Source organism: Lithobates pipiens, unplaced genomic scaffold (assembly GCF_037356315.1).
Source record: "Lithobates pipiens isolate NorthernLeopardFrog02 unplaced genomic scaffold, aLitPip1_a1.2 Scaffold_13, whole genome shotgun sequence".
Lineage (NCBI taxonomy): Eukaryota > Metazoa > Chordata > Amphibia > Anura > Ranidae > Lithobates > Lithobates pipiens.
In genome coordinates this window covers 342546129-342564455 of record NW_027507718.1, presented here as the reverse complement: position 1 = coordinate 342564455, position 18327 = coordinate 342546129, and the positions used below count along the sequence as shown (strand labels likewise).

General features: G+C 41.9%; 1 protein-coding gene across 3 annotated transcripts in view; it reads right to left on the bottom strand.

Annotated features, from left to right (window-relative positions):
• ARFIP1 (ARF interacting protein 1) overlaps positions 1–18327 on the bottom strand; it is a 189036-nt gene that overhangs the window by 136454 nt on the left and 34255 nt on the right. For 2 of the 3 annotated variants that reach the window (XM_077477052.1, XM_077477054.1), the window contains exon 2: positions 1315–1394. The exons of the other annotated variant lie outside the window; for it this stretch is intronic. In XM_077477052.1, coding sequence (XP_077333178.1) covers positions 1315–1392 — 78 coding nt within the window. In that variant the 5' untranslated portion in view covers positions 1393–1394. The remainder of the gene's footprint in view (positions 1–1314; positions 1395–18327) is intronic. 3 annotated transcript variants of the gene reach the window in all.

Genomic DNA, 18327 nt, shown 5'->3' with positions numbered 1-18327 from the left:
GAAAGCTAAAAACTGCTGAAAGAACACTGGATAAAAAAAAGCTACCGGTAATAGTTTATTGTTTTGTTCCGGTGTTTAGCACAGTATGTAAACCACGTTTAGTAGCCTTAGCGTTAAGGACGTCAGTAGCCCTGCTCCATAACAACCAGTGAATAGCTGGTTGTTAAGGAGCAGGTCGGCAAGATGGCTTCTTCATTCTTAACAATGGATGGTCAACAGCTGTCAGAAGTGTTACCCACTGGAAGTGGAAAAAAGAAAAAAAAGTTGACAGCTATTAAAAAAAAAAAAAAAAAATTGTGAAAAAACAGCGTGGGGGTGCACCCCTCCCCCCCCAGGTCTGATCGGCCTAGTATGGATTTTAAGAACAAGTGAGCATCAACCCCAAAAGCCCAGCCACCCCCTATGTGAATGAATATGGGGTACAACGTACATATAGTTGACAAGCAATTTATAAAAAAACAAACAAAAAAAAACCCACAACAGTGGTGTAGATCCATCGTCAATCACCACCGTTGACATGAAGGAAATAATAAAAAAAAGGGGGGGGGGGGGGTCCGCGCCCGACAAAGGCGGTGGGGTCACTGAGTAAAGTTCGTTTATTTAGCGACAGGATGCAATGAATTGTGTGTGCGTTTTTATGAACTTTTTCATACATTTTTCAGTAGGAGGTAGGAGAAGCCCCTCCCCCCCACCCCATGTTGAGGGCATGTGGCCTGGCATAGTTCAGTAGGATGGGGGGGGGGGATACTCACTCATTCCACACCCCCCCTTTTCCTGGGACCCTCAGGCTCTATTTTTTTTTTACAATTTACTTTATTACTGGCAATTGTTTTTTACATTCAGCTGTCAATAGGTAACCCCCGCTGACAGCTGACTCCTCCATTGCTAAGAATGCAGCAGCCAGCTTGCCGACGCACTTTATAACAACCAGCTCTTCACTGGTGAAGAACGACAGCGGCTTCAGCTTAGAAGAAATATATATATAATAAATAAAAACACTATGCACTGGTTTTAAGCCTAATTTAGGAGCAGTCATTGTTCTTGCTGCCAAAACGCAGCTGCTCCAGAAACCACTGGCAGTTGTTTTTTTTCTGCCAAAAAACGCTTCTAAAAGCCTATGTTTGCATGAACACACAAGATAACATACAGGGGTGTTAAGAGGCAATACACATCTGACACCCCAAAAAAAAAAAAAGCAGCTGTAAAAATTCCCAGTGTGCATGAGGCCTTGTTACGCATGTCTTCCATCTACAGATACTACAGCCAGATTTAATCTCTAATGTTTTCTATCTTATATTTATCTTAAAAACAGACCTCGGGGTCAGAAACAACCTCTTCAGAACCTGGTAAAGTTGCATCATTAGGTGTTGTATCATCTGTGTTCTCAGACATATCTGAAAGTAAAACAAACATTATCAGCATGCATTGTGTTTAGGTATATTTACTACTAAAGTATCATGTTTACTACCTAAAAATAAAAGCACTCTTCTCTATATCCATACAGACGTACCAAACGTTAACGATTTTCATCTGCAAAGTTATGATCATTAAGCTTGCCTCTTTATGGTTAATTTAATATTGCTATGTTAGATGTAGTTAAATGGTGCAAAACGGCAATTTCAAGGGTCCAACACCCATGATCTAAAGAGAAACCACCAAGATTCTTAACCTGTTAAAACAGCCAAAAAGATAAGGGTCACACTGACCCCAACGGGAAATGCTTAGAAAGATCAACTACCGGTAATTAATCTACCTGTATTTTTTAAGTTGGGGCAGTGAAGTGGACAACATTTTCATATTAAAATTCAACTCCACTTTACCTTCAAGTGATTGTAAACCACATGAAATATGAACAAAGCATATCCCTCTATAGCAGTGGTCTCCAAAATGCCTTTGCTTGCCTTTATCCGGCCCTTGGGATACTATTCCTCTAAAGCCCCATACACACTATCAGATTCTCTGCTGATTTTTGTCTTCAGATTTACCAAAACCATATAATATGAGGTCAAACCTTAGGAGTTTCAATTTGTATGCAATCAGGCAGGCCCCTGCACTACATGGTTTGGGTAAATCTGAAGACAAACGTCAGAAGAAAATCGGATTGTGTGTATGGGGCTTTACTGACACAATGGGGGAATTATCCTTGCCACCGACACAAACAATGGGGCACTATTCCTCCCGCTACCATCGCCAATAGGGGCATAATTCCTGTCACTGATCACAGTGATGGGGCACTAATCCTCCCATTGACACCACTGATGGGGCACTATTGCTCCCACTGACACCAATGAGGGGGCTCTATTCCCCCCACTGACATGAATGATGGGGCATTATTCCTCCCACATTAATGATGGGGCACTATTCCTTCCACTTACACCAGTGATGGGGCGTTATTCCTCCCACTAAAGATGTGGCATTGTTTACTCCCACTGACACTGGAACATTTTCTACTTCCACTGGCCCCAAACCGACCCCCCTAAAAGTCTGAAGGACAGTGAAGTGGCCCCTCGTTGAAAAAGTTTGGAGAACCATGCTCTCTAGTGTGTACTTATCTCAGTCCAAAAGCACAAAGCGTCTTTTTTTTCTGCTGCCTCTGCTATTAGCATGTGGTACTTTTGACACCTGGTTTTCCTAACACCAAGAGGTAAAAAAGATCACAAGGGAGGGAGCTCCAGAACACAGCCTGTGACTGACAGCCTGAGGTCTAGTCCCATGTACTGCCATGTCCAGGTAATAGAGGTAGACAAGCCCCATATAAATCTATGGGACTGTACTGTGCTGTCACAGACAGGAGACGGAGCCTTCCACTGCTTTATGCAAGGGAGACTGAGGCCACCTGATCTCGGTATGTGTGCATCTGTGGCAAGGGAGAGTGGAATTATTAGGACAAAAAGAATAACTGTACCTCACCTGAAAATGAAAACTGACTAATTTATTAGGGTACCGTAGTTCTTTTCAAACTTTTTTCAGTCAAGGCACCCTTTAGAACTGTGTACAATCCTGGGGCACACTAGTCTTGTTCACACCAGGAGGTGCACCCGAGCACACCCTTTTTTGCGCATGTCACACTTTTTTAAATGGGTGCATTTGCATAGATGCATAAGGGGTCTCATTATGAAATAATGGCACCCACGTGCAAAAGGCAGCACATTTTTGCGCAGCAAAGGAAAACGTGTTACCTCACTGCAACTGGTGCGAACAAGCCCTAAAATGTAGTCTGTGAGGTAGAGTTCAGTGATGTTAGGTTGTGACTCTACTCAATTCCCAAATCCCCCTTCCAGCACAAATTTAGCCTCCTGGCCCCCCTCTCTCCATCCCAAATCTCCTCTTCTAACACAAATTCCTCCTTCTAGCACAAACCCCTCCAAAATCACCCAAATCCCCCCACCTAGCACAAATGTGGGCTATGAGCTCTTCTCTCTCTCCCCCCACCCCAAACTCTTAAATAAATTGCTCGCAGATCCATTACCTGCCCCCACCCACATTTTCTGCTGCCTGTACAGAAGCAGTGTGGGGAGGAGATAGGGGTAGTAATCAAATCCTGAAAATTAGGATGAGAGCTATTCTCTGTATCAACTCCCATGCACTGCTACTCAGGGGAGAGAGAGAGAGAGCACTTCAAATCCAGATGGACCTTAGGTACCAGTTCACACCACATGCAGACCTGTGTGAATTTTTTCTGCATCAAAAACACATGAAAAGTAGGTCATATGGTTTTAATGGCATAGTTAAAGCCAGAGCTTGCAGTTCCAGGAAAAAAAAAAAAATAGAACATGCTGCATTTTTCCCTGTACTGGAATGCATCAAATGCACCAAAAACGCACTGGAACGCACATGTCCTTACTTAAGGAGAAAAGAGGGGGTAAAATGCACTGGACTGCACCAAAAATGCACTGAAACACATCAAAAACGTGCATGCAGAAAAGCATCTGGAAGGCATTTCTATGGTGTAAATTGGTCCCAAACATACTTTAAATGGTTCAAATATTGGATCTTTATGTAAATATACTTATCAAATTGTGCTAAAAAGAGTCTGCCAACTTGGACATCCTCATGCTTTTAAATTTTTTAGAAAACATGTTTCTATGTGAAGCTTATAATTAGATTTGTGCAAAGGGGCAGCCATATTTCTCATCACATATGCAGACTCTGCTTTCTACTTGACGGTGCTACACAGCGCTTGTTCTTTACTGCACCACTTAGCAAACCAAGTCAGCAGACCCAATGACAGCAAAGCATTTGCTGTATATCTCAACAGCTCCATTGCTGAAAAATGCAGGAGCGCCATCTACTGGCCAATACACACATTGGTTTGTTTTCTCTATATATTTTAGGTGAGAATCCATTTATGTCAGGGGCTGCAACATTTGGTCGAAAGAATAAAGAATTAAAAACAGCAATATACAGTTCTTAAAATAAAATGGTTTAAAAGAGTAAAACCTAGTAGAACAAGGTCTAAAAGGGAGTCGCCTTAAGCGCTAGGATAGACAGCGGTCGGTTATACATTGAAAAGTTGTTATATATTATAAAGGTGGAAAGCCCTAACAGGATTTAACAAATATTTCCAATTAAGTGGAAGATACAGAATCAATTGGAGGGTCATTAATTAGCAATCTAGTTTAATACCACTGGGTATATTGGAAGCACTTCATTATAGAGACTGTTGTGTACCAACTGGTAGGGTTTCGATACACACATCTTTAAATTTAGCACAAAAAAAGAAGTGCAAACATGTAAAACGGCAAAAGTCACATCAAAATTTAGGTTAAGACAAAGTTTTCCATAACTATTTAAAATATTCACTTACTGAAAATGCACAAATGCACTGTGCTTTCCATGAGTTGATGGCTAGTGGGGTATTATTCAAGAAGCAGGAGGGAGGTGGCGCAAGAACAGATCCACAGAATGAAGGCAGTAGAAAGACCAGTACATGTCAGGCTCTCAGATACAACTTTCTCTCCAGCAAGGACAAAAGCAGCAGAAGGAACAAACTCATTTTATTTTTCTTAAAAAAATAAATCATGTTATACTTACCTTCTCTGTGCAATGGTATAGCACAGAGAGCTCCTGATTATCCGCTTCTTGGTGTGACATCATAGGAATCCGCTTCCTATGGTGGCGCACCTGCGGGGTTGATCCCAAGATATGCTGCCTGCGTCTTTAGACATGGGCAGCAAGGCTTTGCCCTGCCCTCCCATCAAAAGGAGTTGACTGACAACAGTGGGAGCCAAAGGCTTTGCTGAGAGCGGTGGAAGCCAGGGAGGCATGGAGAAGAGAGCTGCTCCAGACAGGCATAACATGATCAAGATTAGGCTCAAGTATAAGGGTGGGGGGATGAGGGGCCGATACACAGATCAAAACTTTTTTTTTAACCTTAATTTAGGGAATGCATTAGACTAAGAAATGTTTAGGCTTTACTAACAAATTTAACCTCCCTGGTGGTATTACAGAGTCTGGCTCGGGGTGGAATTTCAGAAGCAAAAGCGTTAATCCCGAGCCAGACTCGGGATTGCATCACAGGATCCAGGAAGAGCTTACTTACCTTGTCCCCTGGATCCTGCGATGTCCCCCCCGCAGTGTGAGCGGCTCGTCCTCCGCTCGATTCATCACGGAGCTCCATTCCATGCGAGCATTGCAATGCACCGGGACAGAGAACGGCACCAAATTCAAAAAGTGAAACACACACTATACATACAGTACACTGCAATCTTACAGATTACATTACAGTATAATTATTTCACCGCCCTTTTGTCCCTAGTGGTTTCTCCAGTGCCCTGCATGCAGTTTTATATTATAAGAACTGTTCTTTCTGCCTGGAAACTGGAGATTGTTCATAGCAACCAAAACCGTCCCTTTACATGAAAAGATAGAAAACAGCGACAATAAATTAGAATCACTCGCAGAATTGAATGATAGCGATTTGTGGGGAGATCCGTCATCTACACTGAAAAGTAATGACAGTGACAATTCTGCAACTGAGCAAATTTCAGTGTTTTTGATTACATTATTGAATCATTTTTATTATTATTATATTATTATTTGGTATAATTATTTATAGTTATTTATTATACTATAATTTATGATTTAAATTTTCATACTTTATGATACCCGGGATGTCTACTAGACTCTCGTTTGGACAGATTTAAGCGAGTTATTCCTAATAATTACAGACCTACATTATAAAATGCCAAATTTCCATGCAAAATAATTGTACCGATTTCAGCACCAAAAATCCTTTCAGAGCGCATGCGCCAGTGACGTCACCAGCTGCCTGCTGTGCGACTATCTCTTAAACAGTGCAAGTTTAGGAGATATTCCCAGTACCTACAGGTAAGCCTTATTATAGGCTTACCTGTAGGTACATGTTAAAAAGTGGACTGACAGAGTAAACAGACTCCACTGTACGTTTACATCAGGCTACCTCCAATCTGCCACATCCACAAAAATGGAAAAAGGACACAGTTTTTTTGTTTTTTTTTTAACCGTTCCAATGACTCAGAGTTAGAAAGGTGTAAATCGTTTACAATCACCGATCCATAGGACAGCATGAGGTTTCTGATCAGATTCATCTGAAAAGCAGAAAGGGGCCTTAGATCTTACACTGCAGATACATAGATATGATGGTCAAGGCTTAGGAGCACTAAGGCAGTGAGAGCATCGGCGGTAAAGTGGTGCTTTACCGTTGTTATAGTGTCGTTTTTCGGACACTAGCAGGGAGCTTTTAACCCTCGCTAGCGGTCGAAGAAAACGGTGTAGCACCGCTGCCGAATCACTTTGCACACGCTTCGGCAGCGCTGCCCATTCATTTCAATGGGCAGGGGCGGTTTAGGAGCAGTGTATACATCACTCCTCCACCGCCCCAAAGATGCTGCTTGCAGGGTTTTTTCTAGCGTCCTGCAAGTGCACTGCTGTAGTGTGAAAGCACTTGGCTTTCACACTGGAGTGACAGGAGAGGAGCTTTACAAGAACTTTGCAGGTGTTATTTTTAGCGCTAAAATGCCTGTAAAGCGCCTCAGTGTCAAAGTGACCCAAGAACTGGAAAGTGTACTGCGATTTATATTAATTTAGGGATATTTAAGGATAGGTTTACCCTTATTAACACGTTACATGTTATACTCGCATTAGGCTTATGGTTTATTTATATTACTGCCACTGCGGTAGACGGCTTGTAGTTTTCAATAGACTGTAATAATAATAATTATTATTATTTTTATTATGCACCCTCGTAGTCCATTCAATCTTCCTGCTACTCTAAAACTGCTATTTTTTTTTTTAAAGGTTGATCTTAGTCTTTATTTTAACTTAGGAAGGTTTTTCCACCTTCATGACCAGAGCATTTTTTTACCCTCAAATTACCCCTTTTTAGAAAGGTCAGAGGCATGGTGAGTTTTTTTAAATGTCACATTTTTTTTCACAATTACATTTTTGTCACAAGTGCAGTACAGTGTCATCATATTACTGCTGTGGCGGTGATCAGGGAAAGCGTCTAGTGACAGTATGGGTAAAAAAAATAAACTATTTTTCTTTTAACATTGTTTTTTACATCCTGTCTTTTAGAGCAGCTCATTGAAAGTTGTTCATTAATAGAAAACCATTGTTGTTAACATTATCATCGTGTAATCGCTAGGACCAAACGTAGTAATAAGAGAATACCATGCTATCAGATACCGTTAACAATAATAAACAGCGGTAAAGCGGGCACGCAGCACAATTATAATCCGAAAAAGGCTTAATCGTGTATTTATACACCTGACTGAGCATGCCCGTGCAGCCCTGCGGGAAAGCAAGTGATCAAGATAAAAAAAAAAGGTAGATTTCACCAAGTAATTAATGCCAAAGCCAAATTAAAGTAACATTAAAAAAACGTAAAATTTTTATGTAAAAAAAAATAAAATTAACAAACATGTTATACTTATATGCTTTGGGCAATGGATTTGCAAAGAGCACCTCAGATCCTTCTCTGCTGGCACTCCTGGCTCCTCCCACTTTTGAGTATCCTCCCCGCCCAGCAAGCTGCTTCCTGGGGTGGCATTCTACTGGATTCAATCCTGAGCTGCACTGTGAGCATCTATCTACACACACACACACACAGTGCGGCTCTGCCCGCCTCCTCGTCTGCCTGGTTACTGGATTTACAACCACTTTAACCTCATTAGATGTAACCTATAAACTAGATTTTTTTTTTTTTAACTGGATGTCCACTTTAAAATCTATATTTTAGAATATAGCTTGCCAAATGCCCGAGAAAATCATACGAAAAAAAGATTTCAGAGTGATCGTACGATAATCTGATCATTAGTACAGAGTTTTCGAGAGCTGATCAGGACAGTTAATACGAAATTATTTCATCAGACATGCATGAAAAAAAAAAATTCATATGATGCCAGATCGTACAATTTTCATTTAATCAGTACAGCTGTCATTTGAAAATGCAATACAAGACATCACTTCCAAATTTTTATTAGGTCGTACGCAAATTAAATTTTTATGACTTTAGTAAACTTATAAGATTCAACCCGAGATTAGCATGCAAAAATAAAAAAGGATAATCATTCATCCGATAATCTCCTCATGTGTACCGGGCATTACAACCCATAAAGCAGACATGTAAGGCCCCTTTCACACGGGACGGATCAGTAATGATCCGCCCCGCGATGATCCACTTGCTCAGCGGGGAATCACTCCGTTGCCCCCACTGAGCCAGCGGATAACAGGGCGGTTCCAGCACACTGTCTCCACTCTCCTCTATGGGGGATCGGATGAACACGGATCATCTGTCCGTGTTCATTCTATCTGCTCTGCAGACGGATAGAAAAATAGGATTTTCCTCCATCTGCAGAAATCAGGCAATAGCGGAGGACGACGATAGCGGGTGTCTGCGGATGTTTATCCGCAGACACCCGCTATCCCATAAGAATGCATGTATGTCTGTATTTCATCGGCAAACGGATGGATGAAATACGGACATAATATCCGCATGTGTGAAAGGGGCCTAATGGAGGTATTCAAGATGTCAGTTTACCACTAGAGCCCATTTAACATAGTATGTCAGAGAAAGGAGAGTTAATCAATAATTGTTTAGTCAATGATTATCAAGTGCTGGCAGCTGCAGCAACTGCCGGCTGGCAGCTCAATTACTGTAGACGTGACAAGCTCCAGCACATATACAAGAACACAAATCAAACCCAGGGTTGGAAATGTATTTGTAGTAATAACTGAAGGTCTCTTATTCACTGACTGTTCTAGCTGATAATGCAGAAGTGGGGGAAAGAAAGATTTAAAGGAGATGTGAAGAGTTTAATAAATAAAGAACTTTGTATGGTAATAGGTAGGCAAGTTTGAGGCAATAACTGACAGATACTAAAGAATTGCAGGCGATACTATAAAATGCACTGCAGCATTCGACTCAACACAGCATTACATAACAGAGAGGGCAGTGCCTGTTATTTAAATGACATAGATATCATCTAGAATATCCTGTACCTTATCTATAAGGATTTGGTAAGAACATAAGTTACATATTAAAAGCAACTTTAGTTCTGCAAAAAAAGTAGAACTAAAAAAGCAAAACTTTTTTTTTTATTATTATATCTTGGATAGAGGGGAGTTAGAACCTCTGTTGGGTTTATTTTTGCCATCTGTGTCCTATTGGGGAGATTTCCCTTTACATCCTGTCCCATAGCCAAAAAAGGAGCACCAAAACGTGTCCCCATTGGAAGATTTCCCCTCTATTACTGTTTAGGGGCAATCCAAAGTTTGGGATTTTCTTTTACTTTCACTTTGGGCAACAATGGTAATCAGGACTAGAGTTGGACCGAACACCTCCCAGATCGGTTTGCGCCAGAACTCTCGAACATCGCAAAACTTCAGAACCAAACCCCATTAAAGTCTATGGGGCCTGAATATGAAAAATCAACAAGTCCCCATTATGAAAGCTTATATGCAAGGTATTGGCCATAAAAAGGGTATGAGGGCATGGGTACTGCCCTGGGGGACATGTACCAATGCAAACTTTTTTTTTTTTCTTAAAGATAGGTTTTTACGGGAGCAGCAATTTTAATGATGCTTAAATTGAAACAATAAAACTGAAAACTTCCTTTAATACAGTGCCGGGGAGGGTCCCCTTAGTCTGCCTGAAAAGTGGTGCATCTGTGCTGTGTATAGAACCCGCTGCAGCAAAACTGCTATTAATATAAGGAAAATAAATAAATAAAAAAAGACAGTTAAAAGCATTTGTTAACCCAAATGAAAAACTGATTCTGCTCCTTTAAGGCATTTTATACAGCACAGTGCTTGTGCTGTGTCATTTGGCCCCCTGTAAAAAAAAAAAAAAAAAAGACTGATCCTAGATAAATAAATCATATGCTGCGCTATCCCCTTAATGATCTGCTGAACCTGCAGTGTGATACCATTTTAAAAGATTTTATTTACTACAAACAAAGCCCTATTATAGGGTACTAACATGGGTCTGGTGCACCTCTCTATAGCATGCCTTAATAGCAACAAGTGGATGAGAATGTGTGCTCCTACACAATAAGGTAGGCCAGCTGTCTCCTACGGCGTCCAGTCCCCTCCCCTACACGTGTCAATACAAGGGAAATATTGCATCTTCATCAGGGAGAGCATCTAGGGTAGACCAGCATCTGGACTACTTCATGGAGTAGGAACACACAATCTTATCCACGGATTGGCGCTATTAAGACATGGTATAGAGTGGTGCATGAATACATCAGACCCATTTGAGCAACCTATAATAGGGCTTTGTTTGTAGTAAATCAAATCTTTTAACCACTTGGCGTCTGCCCTATAGCCAAAAGACAGCTACAGAGCTAACGCTAACTGCCGGGAGGGCGTCCCTGGACATCCTCCTGTTTACTTACCCAATGCGCGCCGCCGCCGTGGGCGTGCATAGGGGAAGTTCTGTGTTGGTCGTGTCCCTCGGACACAGCCAATCACAGATTGTGCTAAATGGCCAATCACAGCGGCAATTTAGCACTCGATCAGCCTGTCCAATAAGCGGTGATCTCATATGTAAACATATGAGATCATCTCTCATCGCGGGCTCTCCCTCCTTACACGTGTGATGAGGGAGAGCTTCCGTGCTGCAGAGTCAGTGACAGTGAGTACACACACAGTAAAACACACACGCGCCCGCGCCCACACATCCCCAGGGCCACGTATTGGTGCCATCTGTGTCACGTGTCATCAGTGCCACGTATTAGTGCCATCTGCCATCAATGCCACGTCAGTGTCACGTGTCATTGTCCTGGTGCTCCAGGGCCTTCAAAAGTGTAATAGGTAGTCAACAAGTTAGATGTGCAATTTATACTCCTAGAACACATGATGGTGCTCCTTGCATGTTGGGCCTCTCTAAGTGTCCAGGCTGTGAAAAAGTCCCACACATGTGGTATCGTAATACTCAGGAGGAGTAGCAGAATGTATATTGGGGCATTATTTGTGGTATACACATGCCACGTGAGAGAAAAAAACCTATTACAATGATAATTTTGTGGGGGGGGGGGGGGAACAAAAAAAAAAAAAATCTTCATTTTGCAAAGAATTGTGGGAAAAAAATGACAACACCAAAAACCTCACTATGCCTCTTACTAAATACCTTGGAATGTCTACTTTCCAAAAAGGGGTCATTTGGGGGGTATTTGTACTTTCCTGGCTTGTTCGGGTTGCAAGAAATGAGATAGGCCACCAGTACACCAGGTGTGATTAATGGTTTATGATTCGCACAACAGCTTATGGACTCTCTAACTTTCACAAAGACCAAATAATATACACCAATTTGGGTTATTTTTACCAAAGATATGTAGCAGTATAAATTGTGGCCAAAATTTATGAAGAAAAATTAATAATTTGCATAATTTTATCACAGAAACAAAGAAAAATTCGTTTTTTTTCAAAATTTTCGTGTCTTTTTTCATTTATAGCGCAAAAGATAAAAAACCCAGGAGGTGATCAAATACCACCAAAAGAAAGCTCTATTTGTGGGAAAAAAAGGACAAAAAATTCATTTGGGTACAGTGTTGCATGACTGAGTAATTGTCATTCAAAGTGTGAGAGCACCGAAAGCTGAAAATTGGTCTGGGCAGAAGGGGTGTTTAAGTGCCCAGTAAGCAAGTGGTTAAAAACTTTATCACACTATGGCGTTTCTTTTTGATATTTATATGTGAGGAGGCTACATCTTTGAGCAGTGTTTGGACCTTGCAACTTGTCCTGTAAGCCGTTTTTTTGATTCAAAAGCGTATATTGACCAAACTTAATTGCGAGGTCACATGCCCTGAAGTGAGCAGCCATTACCTTAGGGTGGGAAGCAACTGAGTGTAATCACTGCTGCAGTTCACTATATTCAGTCACCTTTCAAGTCACATTTATTATTGATGTATTAACCACTTGCTTACTGGGCACTTAAACCCCCCTCAGTCCCAGACCAATTTTCAGCTTTCAGCGCTGATGTACTTTGAATGACAATTGCGCGGGCATACAACACTGTACCCAAATGAAATTTTTATCATTTTTTTCCCACAAATAGAGCTTTCTTTTGGTGGTATTTAATTACAGCTGGGAGTTTTATTTTTTGCTAAACTAACAAAAAAAGATGCAAAAAAAAAAAAAAAAAAAAAAATAATCATGTTTAATAGTTTGTTATAAAATTTTGCCAACAGGTCATTTTTCTCCTTCATTGAAGTGCGCTGATGAGGCGGCACTGATAGGCTGCATTGGTGGGCACTGATAGGCATAGTTAAGGCGGCACTAATAGGCACAGATAAGGCGGCACTGATGGGCAAAGACGGGCACAGATAAGATGGCACGGATGGGTGGCATGGATGGGTGGCACTAAGGGGCACTGATAGGTACCACTGATAGGTGGCACTGCTGGGCACTGATGGGCGGCACTGCTGGGCACGGATATGTGGCACTGGGGTGCAGCACCTTTGTTGAGGCAGACTGTGGGCACTGCTGGGCGGCACTGCTGGGCACGGATATGTGGCACTGGGGTGCAGCACCTTTGTTGAGGCAGACTGTGGGCACTGCTGGGTGGCACTGTGGGCACTGCTGGGTGGCACTGACAGGGGGGACACTTTATTTAGGCAGGCAAAGCAGGGGGCAGGTGGGCACTGGCAGGGCTGGCCGGTGATCGGGACTAATGTCCCGATCACGGCCGCCGGTGATCGGGACTGATGTCCCGATCACGGCCGCCGGTGATCGGCTTTTTTTTTTCTCCTCGCGCTGTCAGTGCGAGAAGGAATAATAGCCGATTACCAGCTCTGTTATATCACATGATCTGCTGTCATTGGCTGACAGCTGATCACGTGATAAGGGGTCGGAAACGACCCCTTGCACGGATCGGTGATCAGGTAAGTCTCGTAGACTCGCCGATCACAGAGCGCACCGCGCGCGCCCCTCAGGGGGCGTGCAGGAAGCTCGTGCACGGGACTACGTCAATAGACGTAGTCCCGGAAAAGGAGATCCGCGCTGTAGCCGTCATTCGGCTATAGCGCGGATCTCAAGTGGTTAAAGACACTGAAAACTGATCCTGGGTGGTCAGAGTATCACGGACTTATCTACACTTGAGCACTTTATGCTTCACTTTTGTATCAATATTTATATTTTATGATATATGTATATCCACTTAAGGACCGCCTCCTGTATATATACACGTCATTTTGAAGAGGGATAGCTCGGTAACGGCAGCAGCTGCTGCCACAACCGAGATATCCCTCTTTACAGGAGGCGGTCCTGTGTACGATAACGGTGGTCTCCGCGGCGGGTTCGCCAATATCTGCGGTGGGAGAGGTGCCACCTCCCCTCCGGAGCGCACTCCACAGCTTACCGGAGCAGTCGGTAGCGGCGGAGGCGATCGGGTCCTTTCCTTGGCTGAGTATGGAGACGAGTGAGGCTAAGATACCTTCCGCCCATACCTCTTAAAGTATATTTTTTTCAATGTCTTATTTATTTATTTTTTTATTGCATTTAAGTCCAAATATGAGATCTGAGGACTTTTTGACCCCAGATCTCATTTAAGAGGACCTGTCATGTAAAAATAAATAAAATCAAGTAAAATAAATAAGAAAAAAAAAAAAAAAAAAATGTTAAAACACCCCGACCCGATGAGCTCGCGCACGGAACGAACGCATATGTGAGTAGCGCCCGCATATGAAAACGGTGGTCAAACCACACATGTGAGGTATTGCCGCGATCGGTAAAGCGAGAGCAATTCTAGCCCTAGACCTCCTCTTTAAAAAACGCAAAACATGCAGCCTGTAGAATTTTTTAAATGTCACTTATGGAGATTTTTGAGGGCAAAAGTTTGACGCCATTCCACAAGCGGGCGCAGTTTTGAAGCATGACATGTTGGGTATCAATTTACTCGGTGTAACATTCTTTCACAATCAAAAAAAAAAAAAATTGGGCTAATTTTACTGTTGTCTTTTTTTTTTTCCAAAAAAAAGTGCGCTTGTAACACCGCTGCACAAATACGGTGTGAAAAAACAAAAACAAAAAAAAAAGTATTGCAATGACCGCCATTTTATTCTCTAGGGTGTTAGAAAAAAAACTAAATATAATGTTTGAGGGTTCTAAGTAATTTTCTAGCCAAAAAAAAAAAAACTGTTTTAAACGCCAAATCTGAAAAAGAGGCCTGGTCCTTAAGTGGTTAAATTCACGCTTATGATGTTGAAAGCTTAATGACTACTTTAGTCACTTATAAATTATTATATTCTTGGATTTGATTTATAGGCACATCCTTTTAACCATTTTTTTGTAGTTTTTTTGCTGCAGGTTCTGCAGATCATAAGGCCTTTTTCACATTGGGGTGCTTTGCAGGAGCTACAGCTCTAAAAATGGCACCTGCAAAGCACCCTGAAACAGCCGCTGCTGTCTCTCCAGTGTGAAAGCCCGAGGACTTTCAAAAACGTCTTGCAAGCATCTTTGGAGCGATGCATTTACCGATCCCATAGAAAACAATGAGGCACCACTGCAAACCCGCCTGCAAAGCGCCACTGCAGCGGTGCTTTCGGGGCAGTTTCAACCCTTTTTCGGCTACTATGGAGGGTTAAAACTGCTAGTGGCTGAATAGCGCCGCTAAAACGACAGTAAATCGCTGCCAAATATAGCACAGCTTTACCGTCAGCGCCCGCGATGCCCCAGTGTGAAAGTAGCCTTAGGCTGGGTTCACACCGCTGCGGCTGGGAGACCCGGATGTGATTCGCACCGCACTGCAGTGCAAATCACATCCGATCTCTGTGCGATGCGAGTTCAGCCATACAGATAGTATGGCTGAATTTGCATCGCACCCGCCGCAAACTCGCACAGGACCCTTTTTTTTGGTCCGCAGCAGAATCGGATCGCATGGGTGTTCACACCATGCGATAAAATTCCTGTCCGAGTTTGCAGATCGCACTGCAATATGCCAACTGATCTGGGGGTGTCATTAAGGTTTCACTGACACTCTCAGCAGTCCGCATAGGGCAGTGTGAACTGCCGGCGGGAGGCATGCGATGCGGGAAAACGCCGTGAATTCGCGGCGTTCCTGCATTGCTCCAGTGTGAACCCAGCCTTAAGGGGATAGCGCAGCACATGATTTATTCATCTGTGGTTCTTACATGTTCGTATGGGACACGATTAGAGCTAGCAGCTGTCATTATACCATTATAAGATAGGGGAACTTTTATTTGGTAGCTTGCAAAATCTTTACTATATTTTTTTTTTAACCAGGCTGATCCTGCCTGGTTCTGCCCTCCCCTATGTAAAATGACCACAGTATATCATCCCAGCGGTTGTCCGCTTGTAGTTCTCAATGCCTGTCAGTGTCAAACTCTCTGCCCATACGATTTAAAGGCAGACAGCTTACAGTGACAGTCTGCAGGAGACCTACGTGGCATCAGCGATACCTGCAAAATTATTTTTTGTTATAAAAGGTTTACTCATCCTTTTAAAGGCAAGCATAAGTAAACCTAATAACTCGCTTCTCCCGCTGAATTCTATACTCACATATTAGAAGACCTGGATTATATCAGGTGTACCAACATAAGGAAGGAAATAGGAGAATGCTATGGGTACAAGCAGCACCAGTGCTCCGGGTGCTTGGCATCCTCCTATGTCATCTCTACATGTTGTTCATTAATAGACAGGTATCCTGGCAACTACTAATCTTCATGTGCATTGTTCTTTTTGCAGGGGAAAATGAGAAGCAGTGCAACCAGCCATGCTGGTTTCCTATTGGTGTATGCACATATGAGGGAATGACCTTAGTCCTTTCTATGCATTCTAACCATTAGGATCTGATGTGGCTATGGCTCTGGAACCAAACACATCAGTGTGAACCAGGCCTTAAACTTGCTATACACTAGTAGAATTTTTATTAAAACGTTGTATCAATTTTCAAAATTTGTTTTTTTTACATAAGTGATGAAGCAGTGTGTTTTCGTTCGGATAGGTCCATACACTTAAAAATGTAATGTTATACATTAATGAAATTTTGAACTATTTTTCAACCATCATTTGGCATGCTGTCTAGAGCAGTGGTCATCAACCCTCTCCTCAGGGCCCACTAACAGGCCTGGTTTTCAAGATAACTGAAATACATCACAGGTGATATAATTTGCTGCTCAGTGATTCGAGTATTCTAGTCTGCATCTCCCCAAGGTAATACATAAAACCTGGCCTGTTAGTGGGCCCTGAGGACAGGGTTGATGACAACTTTTACCTACAGGTAAGCCTATAAGAAGAAGGCTTACCTGTAGGTAAAAAAAAAAAAAAAAAAAAAAAAATCTCCTAAACCTTTAACACACCAGCTCCCTCGGCGTGCATCGATTGAGATGTCGGGGGCTCATTCTAAGTTAAGTATTTCATAATGAGCTAGTATGCAGTGCATACTAGCTCATTATGCCTTTTTCCTTGCAGGTGTGGAAAAAAAAAATACACGTCAGCGGGTTTACTTCCGCTTTAAGAATGCTTGTTTTAAAATCTACCAGTGAATGGCAATATATAAATAAATATATATATATATATATATATATATACACATACATACATACATACATACATACATACATACATATATATACACATATATATACACACACACACACACACACACACACACACACACACGAGTTCCCCATTGACAACGTCAGGTATGACGAAACGCGTCTGGGAAGGCACCACGTTGTAGGAGAGGAGGACGGGCTCCTGTTTGCCGGCCGGCTTTTTATGCTCTTTTTATACATGCTGTATACATTCGACTTACATGTAAGTGCGCTACTTTTTATCTACAATAAATTGTCTCAACAATATTACGCTATGTTGGTTCCTTCTTTTCTCTTGGAGCCACTGAGTACCATTTTTGGGATCATGGAATAGAATATTCTCGTAAGAATGCTGTTGTAATGTGGAGAGCTGACCCATTATAAGGAGGATTATTTTGGTGTGATCTACGATCTAATTATAACGCTCCAACTCATATACCCTCTGGTAAGCGCACTCACTATATGGTGACGGGCACTTGTGCGCATTTGAGTGTGTTCAATCACTGTGGTGTCTCCATTTAAGAATACAATTGCTGATCATATGGACTCATTCATGAACTTTCTATGAACGGATTTTTTTGAATTATTTTTCATGCATTTTCTGATTTTTATGCACTTATTTTTGATTGTATCAATTATTTACATATTAATTATTTATATTTTATTTTTTTATTACTTTTTTAATATTGGTTAGAGGGTTGGCGCAGCTTTTTGTAATATATATATATATATATATATATATATATATATATATATATATATATATATATATATATATATATATATATAAGTTTAGGCTTTAACACTAAGTTTCATCTAAGGAATAAGTTCATCCTTCTTCATAATTTTAATGATGTTAATGTAAGGCAGGGAGGTGAGATAGCCAAGTTGGTAATTAGTATTCATTACCTATCTTGTTTCATTATACCTCAAACAGATTCATTATTCAACAGGCTCAACAGAAAATTTTCACTTTTAGCTTACTGCCATGCAGGAGCTACAGACTGGAACACTGTTTTTGCTCCTGCAAACATTCAAATGGCAAGTCTAAGCAATTAAACAGACAGCATGGCTACCAGCTAAGGCAGGCATGTCCAAAGTCCGGCCCTCGGGCCAATCGCGGCCCGCGTTCCGGTTTCAGACGGCCCGTCTGGACATCTTCACATATATATCTTTTGTGGCCCCCAACGAACCCCCGTTCGCCGGGGGCCACAAAAGATAGATATGCTGGCTGCCATGGAGGGGGCGGGAACGAGTGCCGTGGATACAGGACAGTGTCCTGTGTAAA